The sequence below is a fragment of the Photinus pyralis genome, unplaced genomic scaffold (genome assembly GCF_008802855.1).
Source record: "Photinus pyralis isolate 1611_PpyrPB1 unplaced genomic scaffold, Ppyr1.3 Ppyr1.4_LG7, whole genome shotgun sequence".
NCBI lineage: Eukaryota > Metazoa > Arthropoda > Insecta > Coleoptera > Lampyridae > Photinus > Photinus pyralis.
The window spans coordinates 6,039,200-6,058,825 of NW_022170738.1; the positions used below are offsets into that span (position 1 = coordinate 6,039,200).

General features: G+C 36.8%; 4 protein-coding genes and 1 long non-coding RNA gene across 6 annotated transcripts; 2 read left to right on the forward strand and 3 right to left on the reverse strand.

The window, feature by feature from the left end:
- Window positions 1-1,424: 1,424 nt before the first annotated feature.
- On the forward strand, window positions 1,425-7,455 carry LOC116175982 (mycosubtilin synthase subunit C). The gene is made up of 8 exons (XM_031494381.1): window positions 1,425-1,579; window positions 4,174-4,307; window positions 4,352-4,801; window positions 4,850-5,139; window positions 5,189-5,951; window positions 6,007-6,219; window positions 6,269-6,416; window positions 6,465-7,455. The coding sequence occupies exons 2-8, from the start codon at window positions 4,178-4,180 to the stop codon at window positions 7,048-7,050; spliced, it is 2,580 nt and encodes an 859-aa protein (XP_031350241.1). The 5' UTR covers window positions 1,425-1,579; window positions 4,174-4,177; the 3' UTR covers window positions 7,051-7,455.
- Window positions 7,383-8,130, reverse strand: LOC116175983. Of its 2 annotated transcripts, XR_004146400.1 has the most exons (3): window positions 8,041-8,130; window positions 7,735-7,882; window positions 7,383-7,681 (listed from the first exon to the last, which is right to left on the reverse strand). It is a non-coding gene; the product is annotated as an uncharacterized LOC116175983 (long non-coding RNA). The 2 variants fall into 2 exon arrangements; XR_004146399.1 differs by having other exon boundaries at window positions 7,383-7,882.
- A 377-nt stretch (window positions 8,131-8,507) lies between these two features.
- Window positions 8,508-9,807, forward strand: LOC116175984 (matrilysin-like). The gene is made up of 7 exons (XM_031494382.1): window positions 8,508-8,666; window positions 8,722-8,747; window positions 8,802-8,939; window positions 8,983-9,074; window positions 9,121-9,288; window positions 9,346-9,452; window positions 9,507-9,807. The coding sequence occupies exons 1-7, from the start codon at window positions 8,600-8,602 to the stop codon at window positions 9,668-9,670; spliced, it is 762 nt and encodes a 253-aa protein (XP_031350242.1). The 5' UTR covers window positions 8,508-8,599; the 3' UTR covers window positions 9,671-9,807.
- Window positions 9,808-13,397: 3,590 nt separating this feature from the next.
- LOC116175475 (brahma-associated protein of 60 kDa) lies at window positions 13,398-15,914 on the reverse strand. The gene is made up of 8 exons (XM_031493612.1): window positions 15,738-15,914; window positions 15,526-15,692; window positions 15,200-15,478; window positions 14,952-15,150; window positions 14,740-14,906; window positions 14,488-14,695; window positions 13,733-13,939; window positions 13,398-13,683 (listed from the first exon to the last, which is right to left on the reverse strand). Exons 1-8 carry the CDS (start codon window positions 15,852-15,854, stop codon window positions 13,528-13,530), a joined length of 1,500 nt encoding a protein of 499 aa, XP_031349472.1. The 5' UTR covers window positions 15,855-15,914; the 3' UTR covers window positions 13,398-13,527.
- Window positions 15,915-16,800: 886 nt separating this feature from the next.
- On the reverse strand, window positions 16,801-19,071 carry LOC116175476 (fibroblast growth factor receptor substrate 2). Its single transcript, XM_031493613.1, has 2 exons — window positions 18,866-19,071; window positions 16,801-18,807 (listed from the first exon to the last, which is right to left on the reverse strand). Exon 2 carries the CDS (start codon window positions 18,798-18,800, stop codon window positions 17,475-17,477), a length of 1,326 nt encoding a protein of 441 aa, XP_031349473.1. The 5' UTR covers window positions 18,801-18,807; window positions 18,866-19,071; the 3' UTR covers window positions 16,801-17,474.
- Window positions 19,072-19,626: the final 555 nt, after the last annotated feature.

The following is a 19,626-nucleotide window of genomic DNA, read 5'->3' on the forward strand; positions in this document are numbered from 1 at the left end:
CCATCTGATCAAGACCAGCTCCCAAGTCTTCCAATTCGAAATACGTCCACCTACTATACATAAAATGTCCGTGTATAACTGCTGGCTTCGGCTTCAGCGGATTTATCTGGTAGCCCATAAAAAGTGTTGATACCAAAATGCTCCGTGCATTTGCCATTTCGATAGCAAATAAAAAATCTTCGATGGTTAATGTTTTTTTACAGCAACTTACGGTATTACGTTACTATTTGGTTATCGTGATAGATAGATAGATTACGTTTCCTACTGAATATTTTAATATCTCGTGAATTCTTTCGCATCTAAACAGTGTACTGAACCAACGTTTACAGAATAATCATTACATTTGGTAAGAAGTCATACTAGGGTTAGCTACGGATTGCTTAATACAACCTCTTCGCAGTTGTTTTTTTGAATTCGTTAAGGGAACTAGAATGTTTTTTAGTTGGACTTGGAAAAAAATAAGACTAACTTAATATTAAAAGCATGTAGGTAAATGAGCATATGCATGATTAAAGCGCATTTCTTCCAAAAGCTTATGAACAAAGGGAACTGAAACCCTCGCCTAGAAAAACTTAAAAATGAACGGGTGGGGATATCACTAAAAATCTGTATGACTTTCCATCCGTAAATAGAACAGGGCAGGAGCAAGTAGGTACTTAATTGCTATGATTTTTGTTGGTTTAGTTTAGGTGTCTAACAAAACAAAACGAAACAAAACCGAAGGATTTATGGTTCGGCGCCGTACATCAGGAAATGGCATAAACAGGTACTTTCAATTTAATGCAGATACATTTTAGGTAGTTTTCATTTTATAGCAGGATTTACTTTTGGCACGGCGTTCGAAAAGTGCCAAACTAACACTTTCAGTACAATGGTGTGTGGCTTTCCGTAATTGCAGGCATAGAAAACACCTTGCCGGTAATCGAACACAGTTGATGATTTATTGATACACTACCTATAAAGAACCAGTTTATTTATACAAAAAAGTCGCCGCGGGCCTTTTCCCACATCACAACTAAGATAGATTTCCGTGCTACCTATAATTTTAAGTGAATTAAACGACATTCGAGAATGACTAGGCGAAACGTAAAGTTTACATAAAAATTCACCACCTACACATAATTATGATGAAATAAGCCGCGTTTCTTTCGTAATATTCATAGGGTACATAGAACTGGTGGACATTAAAGAATTCATCGAATGTTGATAAACTTTAGAAAATCCCAACTTCCCGACTGCGATTAATTCATCAGTCGGTTTACTACGAGGTGGGGGTAAATTTACCAAATAAAAAATACACAAGTAAATAAACACAGACGTCACAAACTGTATTCCTGGTATCAAACCAAATGGGATTTTCTTTAGTGGGGGTTTTGAATTGCACAAAACAAGCCCCCTCTTCCAGTACTTAATTTTGCGTACAATATATTTATCCTTGTCAAAATCAATTTGGAGAGTTCATACTTGCACATTACTTTATAAATGCTCAACGGCCATTAATCGTGTTTAGTTTCATAGACGAATTTTCTAAGGTGACATTTTTGAAAAAAATTTGTGCGACAGTGATTATATTACAACAGTGAGTACTTATTTTAGAGTACGCAGTATTTGAAATCCATGTCTAGGTCGTTACCAGAAATCTATGATTGTTCTTTACATTCAAATAGCATAATTTGGTGTTACAACTATCATTGACCTAGTCTGTTTGTTATTACTCAAGTTTAGGAGAAATCTAACTTTGTAAATCATTGTTTCGTACTGGTAGTTCAGTTGCGTGCGGTAATTAAGTTGCCCTTTTCTTTGGTTGTAAATGCTAAAAGTAAAAGCAGTACGATATCTTACGAAAATGAAATGACCTTAAGTGCCTCTTTTGTTATTTCTTCTTTTCAATTGTATAGGATTGTCGCATTAAGTAGGAAGTCGCTTTATTTATCGCGCGTAGTGGTATGATCTATTAATAAACGGTCCAATTACCCGCGCTGTTTACTTTTTGTACTACTTTCTTCCGGCTTTTTTACTCGTTTAAAATCATGCACCTGATGTGAACCACCCGAAGGTCATTGTAATGATTTCCTTATAGTTTTTTTCTTCTTTTTCTTTACCATCTCCCTAATATAATTGTATTGTGCATGACTGGTGTAATGAGGAAATTGAAGGAACAGGTGATTCCAGTTTAAAAAACCGTGTATTTCCCGAATGGCCAGTTTTTTTGAATCACTTTAATTGTAACCTTCATAAACCACACTCGATTTTGCGGTTAATTTCGAATTCTGGAATTGGGAAAGTGGTTTCCTTTCGAACGTGACGGTGTAATTTTCTTTTGCCCGCAAAAGACGGGGGCGGTATTGAATGCTCAATTTTAGGATTTAAGATTTTATCGAATCATAGAAGCAAAACGTGACTTACTGAAAGTAAAACGTAATGCTATTCAAAATATAATTAAAATGCTCCATAACCCATTATTATGGATAATAACTAACACTACTCCTTGTCAGAGTTTTATCATTATAATATTCCTTAGTTCATAAAAAAGCCAATTAGCAAAAAATAATAACTGCTCTATTGCAAAATTATCGTCAGTATTGACATTTCAAATGAACATAAATTAAGAACCTTTATATAAAAGCCACAGTTAAGCTGCAGCTGTCAATTATAATTTATACTATGAAAAATTGTCACTGCTTGCATCTCAAAATGTGAAATGTTATCGGTAGTTTGACATACATTTGCATATTACCGCTACTGTGATTATAATCATTCATGCCACGAGGTTCAATTAAATCGATAATTTCACAATTTCCTTCATTGCCAATTACTTACAGGTATGAGAAATGCCCATCTATCTAATCGTTAAACGATTGGTTCACGATCTTCCACTCAACTTCTTAAACAGCTTTGTCGTTTAATCCTAACAATTTGGTCTTTTTTGATTCCGTAGATTTCAAGCAGGAATTTTTTTTATCCACCAAGGCCGTTTTTACCAATTTCTGTTAAGTTTAACTGTTCCATAGCGATGATTGTGAATGCATGGAAATTAATTGTTAGTTAAATTTAGAAGAAGTCGCTCAAAGGACCTTAGACGACTAATCTCTTTCGACTTTTGGTGCCTATATGATCGGACAAAGTAATTTCCTTTTAGCATCCGAAGTAGGAATAATCCAGTTTTTGCGGTAATTTTTAGGGCAAGCCACATTGCTGCAGGCCGGGGATCGCAAAAATGTTTGTTTGTGTTAATTTTAATATTGTGAAATATACTTCTGCGTCGCCTGTTAAAACAATATAATTAATTTTTCTTTAAACAGTTTGCAATATCCAAAATGGTATTCAAGGATGTTTTAGAATTCATAAAAGGTTCTTCGTAGGGTCGTTGCAGATTTTTACGGAATGTTCGTAAAATATTGTGCTTCCCAAATTTTTTTCATAAAGTGATTCAAGAGATTCTTGGGAGATGGTTCATCGGTTCTTCACAATTTTAGAGGTTGCGAATTATACTTTAATAATAATGCAGCTAGGTTGTTCTGATAGGTTAAGCGCTCGCCGACGACCAGATTCAAATTCGGGTTAGGGCATGGACATTTTCTAACGGAATCTTAAATTGAGCTAGTAGATCAGATTCGGCCTCTCTTCCTGTTACTCAATGAAGACTCATCAGAAATCTCATTGAATCAGTGAAGAAAAATCTCTAGATATGCCCTGCAAAATTGCACAGGAATTGCTAAAAAAAGTCCCAGAAATCGCTTCAAATTTCTGAAGGAGATCTATGAATCTTGACAAGATTTGTAATTTTGTAGAGAATCTTCTAGAGCCTCTACAGTATTTGTGAGGAATGTACCTATTAGAGATGTCTGAAGATTTCCGAGGTCAATACTGCAGAAACACAAACTGGACGCACGTTGAAGGACTATACTCAATATACTTATACCCAATTGCGCCTTCATAAACAGAAGAAAATTAGCCAACCGAAAATTACGCGTTCCTATGAGTAGATAGTTCGTGGCGAAAACCTTCATTATACTTTTTTAAGATAATTCGCTTTGTATAATGTAATCAGTAGCCGAATAAATTAATTAACTGACGTTTTATGTTATGTATAATTTATTATTAATAATTATAGTAATAGCTGCTGCTGAGTGGCTGATTAATTCAATAAATGTAAAACGCGATCAATTTCAGGACGATGGGTTCGGTACCACAACTATCAATTATCAAGGGGCGTACTCGCCCAACAAAAGCATCCCAACTACACACACTCTTTGAACAAGTAGTCAAGACAGATTCCGGAAAAAATACAGCATTAATATACGAAGGTAAGGGTTTAATTACATGGGACCGTATTAATTGCTAATTCCAGAAAATGGACTGATCCGAAAATTAACGTATGAGGAACTAGATACCTTAACCAACAGTTTGGCCAGGGTGATTAGTGATAATATTACGCGTAATAAAATTCCACCAAATCTAGATGGAGATTACATTGTTGCCGTATCCATGACCCCCTCCGATTATCTTGTGGTGACGCTTTTGGCCATTTTGAAAGCTGGAGCGGCTTATTTACCACTCGACCCTGCATTTCCAAAGGGGCGCGTTGAGCATATATTGCGCGAAGCTAAACCGGCGATGGTCATATTCGACACAGATTGTGACTACTTTCTCAACACGTTTAAATTGTCCTTGGAGGGTTTTTTGGATGGTGCGAAACAGTACCCATCACTCCCATTAGAAGAAAACGAGAGACAGAGACACCTGAAAACAGATCTAGCTATTGTGTTGTACACATCTGGCAGCACGGGAGTACCAAAGGGTACATTGCGCTTAAACGCAGAGTCAAAAAATAAGCGTTAACTTGCAGGTGTTAGGCTTCACAACGCTATGATACTGAACCGGCTCCAATGGCAATTTAAAACCTTCCCTTATAGCGACACCGAAAGCACATGCGTCTTCAAAACGGCTCTAACTTTCGTGGACAGTGTGTCGGAGATTTGGGGACCATTAATTAACGGATTGAGCTTATTAGTCATCCCAAAACTAGTAACACAGAACCCTGAACTATTGGTTTCTCTTTTAGAGAAGTACAAGATAGAACGGTTAGTCCTGGTTCCGTCGCTTCTCCGGTCCCTTCTGATGTATTTCAACTTACACGTAAGTTACATCTTTTTCGAATCCGTTCAGCTAATCGCGTTTTTTGCAGAGCGAGAAACAATTCCTGAAGCATTTGAAAACGTGGATCTGCTCCGGTGAAACCTTGGTCGCATCCTTGGTTCAACAATTCTACCAGTATTTCGCAATTGACCAACACAAACTGTGCAACTTTTACGGTAGCACCGAAATAATGGGCGATGTTACGTTCCACGTTATTAACGAGCAAGTAAATTACCAAGAGAAAATACCGATCGGCTTGCCTATTGACAACACAATCGTCTATCTTCTAGATTCAGACTTTCGGCCCGTAAAAGTGGGGGAGGTCGGCGAGTTGTTTGTAGCCGGAGCGAACTTAGCGGCTGGATATGTTAACGGGAGGGATCCTGATAAATTCATCGAGAATCCCTTGGCAGTCGATCCCGCTTACATGAAATTGTACAGAACGGGAGACTTTGCGCGGATTGAAAAGGGCACTGTTTTGTACGAGGGTCGAACGGATTCGCAAGTGAAAATCCGAGGACATCGGGTGGACCTTGCCGAAATAGAGAAGTCGGTTAATGCCATTGATGGTATTGAGAAAGGCGTGGTTTTGTGTTACAATCCCGGAGAAATAAATCAGGCTCTGCTATCTTTTGTAACCAGCGAGGCATCTCTGAACGAAAGGCAAATTGAGAAGCTTCTGAAGGAAAAATTGCCACTTTATATGGTGCCGCAAGTTCTTCTTCTGGACGACATTCCACTATTAGTCAATGGCAAAACCGACCGTCAAGCATTACTGAAACTTTACGAAAACTCTGACGGCAATAATAATGGTATGCTAATTACTCGTTCGTTGCAAGTGATGTACCAATATCGTTTCCTTTCCAGACACATTGAATTTTACAGTTGAAATTGATTACACGGGAGTGAGCGAAGGACAACTACCCGCAGCGAAAGTTCTCTTTGAAACCGTTGCATCTGTCTTGCATAAATCGGCCAGAAGTTCGATATCCATCGATGCCAATTTTTACGAGATTGGCGGAAATTCCTTAAATTCAATTTACACAATCACTAGTTTGAATGAGAAGGGTTATCATATTAGTAAGTGTACGCGTGAAAGCTAGCCGCAGCGTGTTAACCCATATTGTAGGTATTGGTGATTTCATTGCCGCGTCAGATTTGGGGGAAATTTTGGATCGTATGTCGCCAGATAAGCAAATCTTTCCAACGATAATAACGCAACCCCCGTGCTACGCAGCCGAGTTTCTTACAGACGATCACAAAAAAGACGCCATAGAGTAAGTGCTGTTCGCAGCGCAAAACAAAACCTAACAAGAACTTTACAGCATGATAACGAGCAGCTTTTACCAAAAGGCCGATTTGGAGCAGTGGATTATAACTGAGATTTCCGAATTGGATTACGCAAACTTAATGGAGGCACTATGGAGGCCATTAGTTGACGCGGGTCTGAGTTTCGTTGTAAAAACGGAGACTGGTAAATCCGTCGGCGTTGCTCTCAACTTTGACGCGAGAGCCGAACCGGACGTAGAGGTGCGCTCAAAACTATCGATCATATTTGAATTTTTGGAGAGCGTGGAGGGTCCAGTTCGCGACACTCAACTACCGCCAGGAAAAGGTACAGTTCTTCATTCGTTTATGATGGCCACAAATTCGACTCTGGCTGCCAAAGAAAACGTGGCCGTCATTCAGTTTATGGAAAAGGAAGTAATTCGAGTCGCGAGAAGCAACAACTTTGCAGGAATCTTTACGACCAACACGAATCCGTTAACGCAACAGCTAGGGACGAACGTTTATTCGTATAAGACATATTTAGAATACCAAGTCAATCAGTATATTGCTACCGATGGTACTAAACCATTCGGATTGGCTCCAGATGCCCAAAGAGTTCTGGTGCAATGGAAAACTGTATAATTTTACCATTTGCACCTAATCATACTCATACCACTATAGGTGATAGTGGTCCCAGTGCTACAATAATAGTATTTATATTAAATCTACATTTTAGTAGGTGCCCCATGACAAAAAATTAGATATATAGGAAGCTCTAATTTCACGTGTGTGGTTGTATTATTTAATTAGATAGCTTTTGTCTTCCATTACTATTTATAGTAACACCCTGGTGCCAATGGATCAAACGGGAATAAAGCGAAAACACCTCTCATAATAGAGGGAAATTGAAGGCCAGGGGTAAATACGTGATAGTGCTATCATAGCTTTAAGCAATGTAGAAAAAAATTGTGATATTATATACAAATTGATTCCTTCTTGTAATATTTTGTGTACAACTTACTTATACAAATATATACCTAACTTTAATAACATTTTTCTCCTAGGAGTAGTTGATCGCAGAGTATTCAATTTCCCTTGAATTTCCGGGAGTTGGTTCATTGTGTGCAGTTTTGTCCGAATAAATTAATTATAAACAGAAAATCCCAGTGGAAAAAGATAATATGGGACCAACCCAACAAAGGCTGTGAGCCAAAAAGCAAAGGGCGCCATCTTCTGAGTTTATCTTCTTAGTGGTTTGGTTGTTTTCTGATCGCTAAAGTACGTAAGAAAGAAAACGAGTTGTTCCATAGTTGGTTATCAACATACATACACGTCCATAACGTAGACACAATGGTATGGGATAATTTAATCTAAGAACTTCATATCCATACTTTTTCAAAATCTTCATTCGGTCATATTGTTTCTTCATTATGATTGAATGGTGAAATCGCCAGTTGCACCGAAAGATGAGGTTCTATACAAAACTCTGTTAGTAATGCGAATTAGGCGTAAGGTATAAGACCAAGACACTTTTGGTGCCGAGTAAAAAAGTCTGCTTCAGAAGCACAGACCTTTGAATAAGATTTTATTCGTGATTTCACTGGCGCGCTGCATTTAACCGAGAAACTATACCTATATCTTTCGTTGTGATGGAAATAGCTGTGACCCCAACCCGCTGGTGAAATGGTAGTGGCACAAACACCATACACCTACACGGTTATGTAAAGAGTGCTGCTGTCCTTTTCCTTTATACTCATTTGCAAATTCGGTGTATTTCCCTAATTGTACCGCTGATCTTGTCCATGACAAGCATGGCCCTTGACCCTTGTTTATCAGAAGAAAATATAAATAGTTTAATTAACACGAGTTTATACATTTACGTTCTTCTTTTTCGAGCTATACCTATATGGGTCTAAAATTTCCAAACCCCAATTCTAATTCATACGGGAATCAATCATTCCCAGTTTCGCTACAATACACCGTTAATTAGGGCACTCTTCGAAAATAGGTTAGCGCTAAACTTCATTATCGCCTTGCTCCCATTTACAAAACAAACTCCTTTTATTAGATAACTGTAACGGCGTACTTTAAAAAAGATAAAGTTAATATGACCTATGACGATACTTGAATATACATCTTCGCGTAGAGTGCAGTCCTTCCCCAGAAAGCGCAATACAATCAAGCGGCAACAATGTTGCAGATTTTAACTTTGTTTCTTCCCTTCTTAGTTTTCCTTCAAGCATTTCCATTGGATAATGGTACGCATAAAGTTATTGTTCAGTATCATATTTGTACGCGTTGGATTTCTTGCAGTTACTGACGAGGAGCGGACGGCAGTTGTACGTAATTAATGTTACAAAGATTAACATTTCACTGACTTTCACCACTTCCAGTTTAGCTATTTAATTCGTTATGGCTATTTGACTAGATTAGAAAGCAGAAGCGAGATCAAATTTACAGAAGCAATTAAGAGGTTCCAGAGCTTCTTTGAACTTCCCGTAACAGGAGTCATTTCTAATGATGAGCTAGAGGTACCTATATGGTTTGGATTTAAACTGTACGTGTCCTTTTCAGATAATGACCAAGCAGCGATGTGGCATTCCTGACTATCTGACCAGTCGGTTTGGTGTCAGCCAAGCTTGGACGAAAAAGAACCTAACCTACCAGTGGGTATCGCTTTCCATTTTCGGCGTATTGATATCGCTTTTGTAGTATTGGAGCAATTACCCCCAAATTAACTGAAGAACAAGTAGGCGACACTATTCGAAATGCGTTGGATATATGGGGTGCTGCAGCTAATTTAACATTTACTAGAGTTTCTAAGAAAGAGGATGCCGACATAGTGATCTTCTTCGCGTCCGGAGCTCACGAAGGAGACACGTAAAATAAATCATTTACTAACAGTCGTAACTAAAGCAAATGATGTGTATACTTTAGGATTAGTTTTGATGGCCGCGGAAGTACGTTAGGTCACGCATTTTACCCTCCAAACGGGGATCTCCATTTTGACATGGATGAAAACTGGATACTTGGAAAAGGCAGAGGTACAATAATTTTAAAAATATCGAAAAAAGTAATCTGAAACGATGTTACGATAGGAATGACTGACTTGTTTAGTGTGGCTCTGCATGAGCTTGGTCATTCCATGGGACTTGCGCATTCCACGGTGTTTGATGCTGTCATGTATCCTACCTATCGAATTGGGAAGCAGCTTCACCAAGATGATATTAACGCAATTAATAAACTTTACAAAACTAGCTAGAACTTCGTAACCTCTAGGCTCATTTACAGCCGCAAGCTAGTCAATACTCTTAATATGGTTATTTTTTTGACGGAAAATAATTTAATTTTTGCCTCTGTACCAATCTTTTTATAATAAAAGGATACCTACATGAAAAACTTCCTGTATATTGAAACTTTATAAACCTTCGTGAACCAAATCAAAGTGCTGCACCGGGCATACCAGAGCGACACCAGTACCAAGAACAATCGGCATCCCTCAACGTGTATTGTCTTTCTACAGCGAATGATTAATTTTTTCACTTTCATTGTCGATCCCTAAGCCTAACGTAAATCAATTTCAGGTCATAAGAATAGATGATAATGGGTGTTCGTGTAGCGCTCATTCCATGACTGTATTTTATTGTTATAGCAAATTTTTTCATATCCACATATACATTCGTTCGCTTGCGTAATAGGTAGGTATATCTTGTTTGTGTTCAAACGTTTTTCAATTAAACCATTACCATTCTATTCTTGTAGGTATTATATTAGAGTGATCCCCTAGTCCAGGCAACGAAGGAAAAAATAACGGGAAAAATTGTGTAGAAGCCAATTTTGGCGCAGATGTAGGTATCCTGAATAACATACTACTAGCACTGAGGGGTGGGGTGTGAGCGTTAAATGTCGCTTTTTTAGTTTTTCGTGAATAATTTGAAGACGCTCCTAATTAAAAATTTTATTCCAGTTAAACAGCATAAAATTATTTTTTATTTATTTATTTATTTATTTATTTATTCGTATTCTAACATTTGCAAGTATTTCCATTTACAAATTATGTATGTTTGTAAATGCAAATAGACACGAGAACTATTTTCTTCCACTAGGCGACAATCACACTTACTCCACCCGAAACTCTCAAGTGTTGACCGTCCCAGTCTATTTTACAGCCAAATATGAAAGAAGTCCATTATATTATACAATTGTGTAAAGGCATTTAATGCACTTCCTTCTGATATTAGAAAAATTAAAAATAAAAATAAATTTAAAGTTGCACTACCTAATGGACCAATGTTTTTACAAAGCAACTGACATGTATAGGTATGTGATATAATATTTATATTTTGTTCTTTTGTAATTTTTATGTATATGTGTGTTTTTATACCAAACTTTCATTGTAACCATGTCTATGTCAATAATAATGTAATAATAATGTAATAATGTATATTTTGTCGTAATATCACATTCAGTGCTTGCGACAGGTCAAATTACAGCATAAATAACTAGTATACAATAAAAAGTACAAACAGACAAAGAAATTCATAAAAAACTAACAATATTAAGAATAAAAATACAAGTTAAAATCACAAATTAAAAACAATAGGTGTACTGAGGTATTCCTCTATGGAGTAGAAACAATAAGCTAAAAAATGATTTTTTATAAAATTTTTAACTTAACGAAAGGTAACTGCTTCACAGCCAGTGGTAGTACATTATACAAATCTATGCGGGGGCTATTATTTTTGGATTTGGGAAGTATGGAATCCTCAGATTTTTTGCGTTCCTAGTGTTGTAGCTGTGTGTAGTGTCATTAGTTGGGAATGTAGATAACTTTTTGTGAATTTCTAAAAGAGCAGTATACATGAATATTGATGGCAGCGGCATAATTCGAAGTTGACGGAAATATCGCTGGCAGTGTGCTCTAAACTGGGCACCTACAATAACCCTTATCACTTTCTTCTGCATAATAAAAGCTTTGTTCGATTTGGGAGCATTTCCCCACAAAGTTACTCTATACAGGAGATGAGAATGAAAAAGTGAGAAGTAGCAGGATATAAGGGTTTTAATAGATATTGCCCGTTTTAGAGTTCTCAAAACAAACAAAGACTTGGATAGCTTCGATACAACATAGTCAATGTGATTGATCCACGTCAACCTATCGTGGACACAAATACCTAACACTTTGGCGCAAAGGCCTGACGAAATCTTGTTGCTGGCAGAGAATGTCAGTATATTCGTCTTATCCTTATTAAGCATTAAGTTATTATTTGCAAACCAATTAGTCGCTTCTTGCAACGTGATTTTGGCTTTATTGCATAATGATTTAAAAGTTTTATCTTTAACAATTATGGAAGTATCGTCAGCAAAGGCTATACAAGTACTGGGGTATACAAATTGAAAAAAATCGTTTACATAAATAATAAAAAATAGAGGCCCTAAAATAGAGCCTTGTGGAACACCATGTTTCGTAGGAAGTAGTCTTGAATACTCTCCATTAACAACAACGCATTGCTTACGATTGTAGAGATAAGCCGATAACGTTGATCAGAGACAATAAATTATTATTATTTGAATACTAAATACTTTAACGTCCAGCACTAAGCGAATACTAGATACAGATACATTGAAAAGTATTCAAATAATACTTTAAAAAATAAGTATTCAAATACTTTAGAATTTATTCGAATACCAAAAGTTACAGCCCTTTGAATTTTCTTTCGAAATTGGTTTCTAGTCTATAACTTTTGATTGGGAAAGGAAGCCTTTTCTTGAGGCCCGAAGAAAAAATTGTCTCAGATCGTCCCGGATAAAATTTTTTCTTATAGAACGTGGCCAGTAGAATCCACAATTTCAAACAGTTCCAAGATTGGGCTACTAGTTCAAAAGTTACAGCCCTTTGAATTTTTTTCGAAATTGGTCTATAACTTTTGATTGAGAAGTCTGATCGAAAAAGTACGAATTGTTTCGGATTCTACGCACCAAAATTAGTAAGAAAAGTGTTTTCCCGAGAAATTTTGGTGCAGTCGATTTTTTGGTAAAAAAGGAAGGTTGTACCTGCCTTTTTTTGACGACCGAAAAGAAAATTGTCTCAGATCGACCCGGAAAAAAAATTGTCTTATAGAATGTGACCTGTAAAATCCATAATTTCAAACAGTTCCAAGATTGGGCTACTAGTTCAAAAGTTACAGCCCTTTAATTTTCTTTCAAAATTGGTTTCTAGTCTATAACTTTTGATTGAGAAGTCTGATCGAAATATTACGAATTGTTTCGGATTCTACGTACCAAAATTAGTAAGAAAAAGTGTTTTCCCGAGAAATTTTTGTGCAGTAGATTTTTGGTAAAAAAGGAAGGTTTATACACTGCCTTTTTTTGCCCCAAAAAAAATTGTCTCAGATCGTCCCGGAAAAAAATCTTTCTTATAGAACGTGGCCTGAAGAATCCATAATTTCAAACAGTTCCAAGATTGGGCTACTATTTCAAAAGTTACAGCCCGCTGAATTTTCTTTCGAAATTGGTTTCTAATCTATAACTTTTGATTGAGAAGTCTGATCGAAAAATTACGAATTGTTTCGGATTCTACGTACCAAAATTAGTAAGAAAAAGTGTTTTCCCGAGAAATTTTGGTGCAGTCGATTTTTTGGTAAAAAAGGAAGGTTATACACTGTCTCTTTCTTTGCCCCGAAAAAAAATTGTCTCAGATATCGTCCCGGAAAAAAATTTTTCTTGTAGAACGTGGCCTGAAGAATCCATAATTTCAAACAGTTCCAAGATTGGGCTACTAGTTCAAAAGTTACAGCCCTTATTATTATAAGATTAACACAGTAATTGTTTTTTACTTTCCTCACTTGACAGGAAAATCACAGGTCTCATTAGTTTTGGATTCTACAGGTCAAAATCTATATGAAAAAGTTATTTTCCCAGTTGATTTCATACCAGTGGTTTTTCGACTAAATTTAGTGAGGCAAGTTACTGTACTAGTTATTTATTAATGAAAGCATACATTTTATTTTATTATTCTTACAAGCTTAAACACCTAACACAATAAGAACAATAAATCCATTCACAACAAATCACTACTAATCAAAAGCATCTCGTTGCTAATCTGCTACCATTAGATTTTCAATTGTTACGAATTCCTAGAGCCTGCTCAAGTTCGGCTCGTTTCTGCTGCACCTTAGTATAAAAATATCGACATACTGCCTCTTGAGCCCAGGGCTGGTAGAAGAAATCAGAACGCCGTTCCTCTTCGGGATTACCAACCACATCAGTCATGCACTAAAATATCATCAGTAAAAATGCCATTACAAAACGACTAAAAATGTACCTTCAAATCTCTCATTTGTGAAATAATCCATTTATGTATAAACTGTTGGGGATCCTTTGCGAAACTCAAGAAAAATTCACGGTTAGTCTTCAATTGATTAATGGTGTCGACAGTTTCGTGTATTTTCGAATCAAGACCTTGAATTTCTTGCTGGCTGGCTGTGCTTAGTAGAAAGTTGTTCATCTGGGTTTTCAAAGTGTCGTCCACCTAAAAATGGTTAGTACAGTGTTGCTGTCTGATATGACACCCCCTTGTTAGAAACTGAGTTGAAATGTATAAATAGTAAGAGGTGACATGCAATAACATTGTATATACAAGGTATATGGTATAAGGTGGTCAATTTACGTTTATAGTTCGAGAAGGCATAAAAATAAAAGCAATCAAATACGATGTAAAATAGCAGATCCATCCAGTTTCAAGTTTGCTACTTAATAAAACACCTACTGGAGAAAGAGCTGAACAAAATGAACAATGTTAGGTAGTTGGTATTCATACTTAATGTTAACATTAATTTAACATGAGTAATCTTTGTCAATATCAATATTTTGATGCACTCATAGTAAATTATCATTATCACATACATGTGATGATAAAAAAATTTCCATACAAATTAGGCTGTGTAAACCTGCATGTAACCAACGCACAATGCATCTCTGGTAGTATTTATGTGCCCACATTCAAAACATTCAGCCAGTACATACAATTTTACAAGAACCAAATGTGTTCTAGATTTACAATGTCTTAAAATTGATTACCTCAACGTCAATATCATAGCAAGCAGTTTGCTTGCTTTCAGAACCCCCCTCCACTGAAATCACATGATTGATTACAATCGGATCGGGTGGGTGAAGCAGAGGATTCAATCTCTGCGGAATTTCGGCAAACTTCATTCTCTGACAGCCAAATATCTGCTCCAAGTATTTGTCACACACTATAAATTCGCGTTCGTGTGAATCTTGTAGCCTGAAATATACGTTAAAGTGGCTTCCATTAACAAAAGCATTCACCTATGAGTCTTAATGTATTGCCAAAGTGCAGAAATGATTACAGGACGAGTTTGAGTGTGTACACCTAGCAAGCGAGCAAGTCGTGGATCCAGTTTAAATTGTAAGGGTTGATAATCCAACAACAACAAGATTGTGCAGCGAACATTTTTATCACCAGGTCGTTTCACCTAGAAATCCAGTAGTCAAGTGCACTTAATATGAACACCACTCACCTGAAATCCATCAGTTTCCTGAGTTGTTAACGTACGATGCCACTCGACCAAATGGTTATCAGGACCATAAAGCTCCTTGTCAAGTTCTATCACAAGTGACTTAAAAAATGAGGAAAACTTTCGTTTGACTCTATTCGGATCAGTTTTTGAATCTTCCAAAAGTCTACCTTCAACACGTAACTCCCATGATGCTACAGATCTAGAACACTGCAAATAATTACACGCCCCCATTTAATCATAAAACATACCCTTCTTGTCCTGGACCTTCGGGACCATCCGCCACCGGTTCTTTACTAGGATAAAAGGTGTTAGAAATAAAAATTCTTAATTTACGTTTCTGTTTCATGGGTCTTTTCAAGGCCTCTTGAATATCGAGTCTTTTTCGCATTATAGTTGAATCTAACTTGCGTTCGAACGCAAGTAGATCCATGTAGGCTTGACTCTCTGGGACCAAATCGCGAACTTTTTGTGGTAAGATTTTATCTGCCAATTTCTTTTTCTTTTTATTGGTGCCATGAGTGTACTCTCTAAAACAGTGTCCATGTATTGCAAAAGTATGGAGATGTCTACTTACCCCTTCTGCTGCAGTGAACGAGTGTCAGTGGGGCGTTTTACTCCGGGTTGAGGAGGAATAGGCCCACCCCGCATTGGAGAATACGGCTGCTGTGGGGGACGTTGCATCATTGTACCGCCACTTGTGCCCATTGCCGGTGGGGGTGTGTAACCTGTCCGTTGTTGAACCTACAGGCCCAAATTAGAATAAAGTTTAGTAGGTAAATATCATACAGGATAAGATTGTGTTGGGTATTGTCGCATTCCTGGCTGCTGTGGTGGCGCATAGCGCTGTTGCGGGGGGCCTGGTGGGCCCTGATTCGGTACGGCACCGGGAAAACGTTGAGCCATTTAAACTAATTAAATCTAATCACAACACCAAAACGTATAAACAAATCTATGACAGAAATACTAAACCAAGAAGGTTAGTGACAAGCCGCAAAATTACCAACCTCGCAGCTGACAGCCAGTGTGACCAACCTAAAACAAAAAACTCAATCAGTTTGATGTACAGGGCATTCTGAAATAGATGTACTTTAACATTTATTTAAACGGCTTGTTATGAATAAACAAAAGTAAAAATGCTTTTCTTTTTGTTGATACTTGATATTTTAGAGTATGGTACTTTCAACCTGGGAGGTGAATTACTGAAGTTTTCATAGCCTGTTTCCCACGTGAATGGTACGATTTTTGTCAGCTTGCTGGTGACATTTATGAAACAGCTAATGGCAGTGCTGTTTTGATTGTCAAACGCCTTGTCACGGCCTGTGCGTTGTCACATAAACGCTACAAACAAATTGGAGCATGAAAAATCCTCCCCAATGCCAAGAAGAGAAACTAGGTATAGAACTGTCTCTCAACCTCTCCCAATTCGCAATATTTTCTCTGCCTAGATGCTACTTGAAAGGAACCTTGAAAGCAAGACTTGATACTTAGTAACCCACTGGGGATGCAAGAGGTGACCTCTGGTTTGATACTGGAGTGCGCCCGAAACTTCTTTGAAAATGGATCGAGGGGAAAAACACTGTAGAAATTTGATAACTTCTAGCATTTTGTAGAATTTTCTGAAATTTTTCTAAAATTGTTTAATTTATTTCAGAATTTTCTAGTTTTTTTCCAAACGCACATGCACGTATGTATAATTATTATTTTATATAATTTTTAGAATTTTTTGGAGTTTCTTGAATTAGGATGTTGGTGTACACAGAATTTGAAGTGGTTTACCTCTCAAAATGGATGAAATCTTTTCAGTGAGCCTTTTGAATGTAGCACGCACATGTCAATAAAGTGGAGGTAGTGATCTGTAAAATATCATTTATTAAAAATTAAAAATAATATATAATTTTTTTCATAATGTATCAGCACAAGGTATTTTAAAATAATACGTCATTTACATTAAAACTAACAACTATCAAATATGCTTGGCATTTTGTAAATTTTACAAAAAGATCATAGAATATCTTTGGATTTTCGTAGACTGCATGAAAAAAGCGTACATCGACTTTGATCATACAGCCCCAAACTAGGTGACAATTTTATAAATACATATTATATAAATATATAAAATAAGCACCATTTGATACTAAAAAAATATTTTGTCCAATTTTGACTGATTCAAAAACTCATTATGAAAAATATATAATGCTTTCAACATTGTAATTAGAACAATTGATACCTTTTTTAATGTTACTTTTTCAAAATTAGACAAAATGTTGTACATAACATGTTATAAAATGGCTGCTTTGTTTAGTTCAACCAATGAAAATTGCTTTGCTCGTTTCACTTATTAAACAAAATCGGTCATTTTATCACTGATTAGCTAATATCTGTCATGTTGATCCATACATCTAAATGTATTATTATGGATCGCTGTTCCTCTCTAAATAAATATTGAGCATAAATTTTAGAAAAATACTTTACTGTCACCTAGCATAATAGAATCACATAATTCTGGTTATTTCGATGTGTTTGTTAATCACTTAAGGAGTTACTGTGTCTGGTTGTTTTATCACTAATAGTAGAATTATGCCGCGTTTTACGACTACCTTCCTCGACATCTATACTAGGGTTAACAGTCTGCGAAAGAGCGTTCGTTTTCTTAAAATCTATTGTAACGTAACTTTTATTTGGCTTACTCGGACTATCTGGGGTTACTTGTAAACTTGAATGATCACTTTTTGAAGGTACCAAATCCAATTCTGCGTAATTCACCTCGCGGACCATAACGTAAGTGGAGGTCTCCGGTATGGTGCCGCCGGTGAATGACAAATCTAGATTCGGATTAAAAGAAGCACGCAAATCTTCCAAATCTGCAGAATTGATATTGGCGTAGCAATGTTTCGTTTCATCTAAATCGCTTTCCTTTGGTATCGTATCTAAACTATCTTGTACATCAGTCCCAATGGGTAAAATATTTGGCATTTCTTTGGTGACGCTTAAATTACTAGGTGGAATTACACTTAATTGAATTGCTTCGCTTGTATCAACGTTCATATACAAATGGCAACTACTATCGGCAAGAAAATTTGTATAGTTCTCACTTGGTATAACTGTATTACATGTCGTTACGCTACTTAAATTAATGTAAGGAGGTAAAGTTGCATTATCGTTATCGGTTAAAGTGTTAGTATTTGTATATGAATGCTCTGTGAAGGAGACTAGATTATTTTGCTTATTATTGTTATGCTCTAGCAGAAGATCGGGTGGAGGTGACGTAACGGGAGGTGTGACGGGACTAGCGGGCCCGTTACTAGATAGAGAGCCTGGTCTACTTAAACTAGGATGTGGTCTCATGGATACAGGGGCCATCGTCGGATTTAGATAACCCTCAGGCTGAGTTTGGGACGGTATTCGCCTATTTACAGGTGGACCTGTACTAACTAGCGGAATGGGAAATTCACTATTTACATTACTATTTACAACCGGATTTCCGAAATTCATATACATAGCTGCCGCTGGCGCCGTTCCTTCCTCGCTAATGTTGCGTGATTGAATGTTGTGTTGCAGCATGTTAAACAAATCTTCCGCTTTGCGACACCGAAACGCATAAATCCCGGGCCCGGTGGGGCAACGTCTACCGCACTCGAAGCTGAATATTTCCGAATCGAATCCGTATTTCCTCAAGCTTCGTAACGGCCAGACTGTCGCCGATTTACCTCGTTGATAGAGAATTAGTTCCGTTTCAGATAACTCTAACTGGCCGGGACTGACATAATGTCCAGCTTCGTCGACGTTCATGACTTCGAATATATTTGGATGAGTGTCATTAATGTCACGTTTACTGCTCACACAGCCCATTTTTTCACTGCAATGGAAGCAGCTTATAAATAAACCAAATGCCAAGGTTATTTCGCACTACTTACCAATTGTGAATATTAAAGGAAACAATTATTATGGACTCTTGATATTCGGTCCATACTTTTCCAGCTGGAGTTTGTCGGTTTATAATCACATTTTGGCATATTATATTGTTTAACAAAAAATGTAAATTAATACTTTAGAAAATTCAACAAAAGTTCCTCATAATTGGTTTGGTTACTTTAGTTACTTTGATGACAGCTGTCAATCGTAAATAAACCAGAATCAGGGTTACCACAATACAATTTAATATTTCGGTTTCTAAGAGATGTCAGCACTAACGCTTGCCAAACATAGATATATAAATACCTAGATACAGCCATCCTTAACAAACGTACCTCGGTTTTTAAAAAACATATCAAAGAAATTTGTACATCTCTCCATTACTTTCTAACCAAGATGAAACATGTTCTATCTCTTTTTATTGCATTAACCACTATGTCGTACGCGGATCGGACGCTTAAAACAAACTTAGCGCGTCCCATAAGTCATGTGACAGTTGACACTTTTCACGATCGCGCGAAATCAAATCTAACTAAAAATATTCGCCCTAAACATGATGGGCGGTTTTTTCACTAAATATTATGTAATTATTGCGTTATCAATTGAATACGAATAACATTAGTGCTTGCCATAATGATAGACGCGTCCATAATTGTTATTCCTGAAATAGTTTTATTACATAGAGCTACGCCATTCAAATTTGGGACATGTTTACCTTGTTTGGCATGATGTGCTGCAGTGAATTCATTGCTGGCTTGTAGAA

Excerpts from the sequence above, each read along its gene's own strand:
- LOC116175984 (XM_031494382.1), top strand. The coding sequence starts at position 8,600 with ATGTTGCAGATTTTAACTTTGTTTCTTCCCTTCTTAGTTTTCCTTCAA. Across the intron at positions 8,667-8,721 it reads AGCATTTCCATTGGATAATG|TTACTGACGAGGAGCGGACG; the intron begins GTACGCATAAAG and ends GATTTCTTGCAG. Across the intron at positions 9,453-9,506 it reads GATACTTGGAAAAGGCAGAG|GAATGACTGACTTGTTTAGT; the intron begins GTACAATAATTT and ends ATGTTACGATAG.
- LOC116175982 (XM_031494381.1), top strand. The coding sequence starts at position 4,178 with ATGGGTTCGGTACCACAACTATCAATTATCAAGGGGCGTACTCGCCCA. Across the intron at positions 4,802-4,849 it reads CAGCACGGGAGTACCAAAGG|GTGTTAGGCTTCACAACGCT; the intron begins GTACATTGCGCT and ends GTTAACTTGCAG. Across the intron at positions 6,417-6,464 it reads CACAAAAAAGACGCCATAGA|CATGATAACGAGCAGCTTTT; the intron begins GTAAGTGCTGTT and ends AGAACTTTACAG.
- LOC116175476 (XM_031493613.1), bottom strand. The coding sequence starts at position 18,800 with ATGGGCTGTGTGAGCAGTAAACGTGACATTAATGACACTCATCCAAAT.
- LOC116175475 (XM_031493612.1), bottom strand. The coding sequence starts at position 15,854 with ATGGCTCAACGTTTTCCCGGTGCCGTACCGAATCAGGGCCCACCAGGC. Across the intron at positions 14,696-14,739 it reads CAATACATTAAGACTCATAG|GCTACAAGATTCACACGAAC; the intron begins GTGAATGCTTTT and ends CGTATATTTCAG. Across the intron at positions 13,684-13,732 it reads CACAAATGAGAGATTTGAAG|TGCATGACTGATGTGGTTGG; the intron begins GTACATTTTTAG and ends ATGATATTTTAG.